At 47.5% G+C, this 2,500-nt stretch overlaps 2 protein-coding genes across 7 annotated transcripts in view; one reads left to right on the forward strand and one right to left on the reverse strand.

Moving 5' to 3' along the window:
- The window catches only part of LOC307254853 (NACHT, LRR and PYD domains-containing protein 12-like), a 365,889-nt gene that overhangs the window by 266,711 nt on the left and 96,678 nt on the right, over window positions 1-2,500 (forward strand). The gene's annotated exons all lie outside the window — the stretch shown is intronic.
- The window catches only part of ptbp1b (polypyrimidine tract binding protein 1b), a gene marked incomplete at its 5' end in the record, with an annotated part of 30,124 nt that overhangs the window by 5,051 nt on the left and 22,573 nt on the right, over window positions 1-2,500 (reverse strand). Inside the window, 2 exon segments of the mRNA XM_080032120.1 lie at window positions 331-464; window positions 1,199-1,276. Of these exon segments, the coding sequence (XP_079888246.1) occupies window positions 331-464; window positions 1,199-1,276 (212 nt within the window).

Genomic DNA, 2,500 nt, shown 5'->3' on the forward strand with positions numbered 1-2,500 from the left:
GTGTGTGTGTGTGTGTGTGTGTGTGTGTGTGTGTGTGTGTGTGTGTGTGTGTGTGTGAGTGTGAGTGTGTGTAGGTGTGTGCGTGTGTCTGAGTCTCTCTGTCTGTGTGTGTGCATGTGGATGTCTGTGTGTCTGTGTGTGTGCATGTGGATGTCTGTGTGTGTGTGTGTGTGTGTGCGTGTGCGTGTGTGTGTCTGTCTGTCTGTCTGTGTGTTTGTCTGAGTCCTCTCTGTCTGTGTGTGTGCATATGTGTGTGCATGTGCGTGTGGATGTGTGTGTGTGTGCGCTCAGACTGTCTGTCTGTCTGTCTGTCTGTCTGTCTGTACCCACCTCTGGGTTGAGGTTGGAGATGAGCAGCACACAGACAGCGGTGTGGAGGGGGGGGAAGCCGAGGCGCTGAGGCAGGGAGAGAGAGAGACCCCCGGGCAGAGCAGGCATGGCCAGGCCTGGGTAGGGGAACGACACTGGCAGGGGGGAGAAGGTTAGACCCATGATAACCACAACAAGGCAAGGCAAGGCAAGTTTATTTATATAGCACAATTCAGACACAAGGCCACTCAAAGTGCTTTACAGGGGCAAGATTAGAATACATAAAACACATTAGAAGACATTTAAAAGCGAATGAAAAGAAGTAAAACATTTAAATTAAATAAAAAGTACAGGTTAAAATGGAAACAGAAAAGTCTTCAGACTCGATTTAAAAGAACTGAGGGTTGCAGCAGACCTCAAGTTTTCTGGGAGTTTGTTCCAGATATTTGGTGCATAAAAACTAAAATATATAATATATATATACAAAAATATATACTTTAATAGCTTAATTAATTACATTTTTGGACAATTTTTCGCCTATTATTGCTAACTAACGCATTAATACAGTTGGGGAATCCTTATATAGATGGCCTGGGTAAGGGAACGACACTGGGAGGGGGGAGACTATTAGCATTGCGATAACCAACAAAAATATATAATTTATTAGCTTTATAAGGTGATAGGCAATATGTATTAAATGAATAATAATAATAATGTATTTGCCTGTGTGTGTGTGTATGTGTGTGTGCGTGCGTCCGTGTGTGTGTGTGTGCGTGCGTGTGTGTGTGTGTGTGTGTGTGTGTGTGTGTGCGTGCGTCCGTGTGTATGTGTGTGTGTGTGTGCGTGCGTCCGTGTGCTTGTGTGTGTGTGTGTCAGCAGGTTAACTCACTAGCAGGCTGGATGGTGAAGGCCGGGGGGAAGCCGTGAGTGGCTCCGCCGTATGGAGAGGCTGAGATGATCCCTGGAGCTACAGAGAGAAACAAACAACACAGTTAAACTCTTTTACTGGTCGCAGGTGTCTCAAACGCGTCGCAAACCCTTCTCAATTTAGTCTCCGCGAGTCAGAAAGTGCGAGAAATGTGAGACAACTTTGTGAGGGTTTGGCGACATATGAAACTAAATTGTGACTGATTTGAAACAAAAATGAGACTGACATTCCGTTCGTGCGACGCTCGCCAGACGTTTGCCAGACATAAATGCTCCCGCCAAGTGTTGGGCAGGACATTCGCAAACGTGTCGTGAGGAACCAACTCAGTGAGACTGCAAGTGAATCGCAATTTTGTGTCTCCAACTTGTGAGTGAGTGAGTAAGTGAGTGTCTGTCTGTCTGTCTGTCTGTTTATTTTTTATTTAGCGAATGCAAAGTCCTTTAGCCAAGCAGTTGCCTCTTGCTCTGCTGTATGAAGGGTGACGAGTCCTCCTTTAAGTTTTTGTAGAGGGCATGTTTCAATGATGTGATGCATTGTTTGCAGCTCTCCACAAGCACACTGTGGGGTTGGGCTGCTGCCCCATTTGTGAAGGCTGGCCAAGCAGGGGCCATGTCCAGTCCTGAATCTGTTCAATGTTGTCCACTGCTTCCTTGGAAGATTGGTGCCAGGGACCGGTAGGGTGGGGTCTGACACCAGATGTTGATTTGGGACATCCTTGGACTCCCATTCCTTTTTCCAAACTGATTGGATGGTGAGATCAGCTGGTGGTGGGTTCTTCCAAATTGGACGTCTAGATGGAAGTCGAGCTGTGGGTGGATTAAAAATGTCCATGTGAATTGGAAGGTGAGGGGAGTCTTTAGACTTTTGGAGCATCCTTTGAGTAAGGACTACTCGCCGGATGTGTGGAGGAGCTATGTTGGCTAGGACGGGGAGCCAGGGGAGTGGTGTTGAGCGGATTGTTCCTGTGATGGTCCTCATTGTAGAGTTCAGTTGGGTGTCCAAATGGTGTGTGTGGGATGACCTGGACCATACAGTCTGTCTGTCTGTCTGTCTTACTGAAGGCAGTAGGCATGCCTGTAGGGTCCATGGGTCGGTCTGTCTGTCTGTCTGTCTGTCTGTCTGTCTGTCTGTCTGTCTGTCTGTCTGTCTGTCTGTCTGTCTGTCTGTCTGTCTGTCTTACTGAAGGCAGTAGGCATGCCTGTAGGGTCCATGGGTCTGTCTGTCTGTCTGTCTGTCTGTCTGTCTGTCTGTCTGTCTGTCTGT

This window comes from Ammodytes marinus (assembly GCF_949987685.1).
Source record: "Ammodytes marinus genome assembly, chromosome: 8".
In the NCBI taxonomy this organism is placed as follows: Eukaryota; Metazoa; Chordata; class Actinopteri; order Uranoscopiformes; family Ammodytidae; genus Ammodytes; species Ammodytes marinus.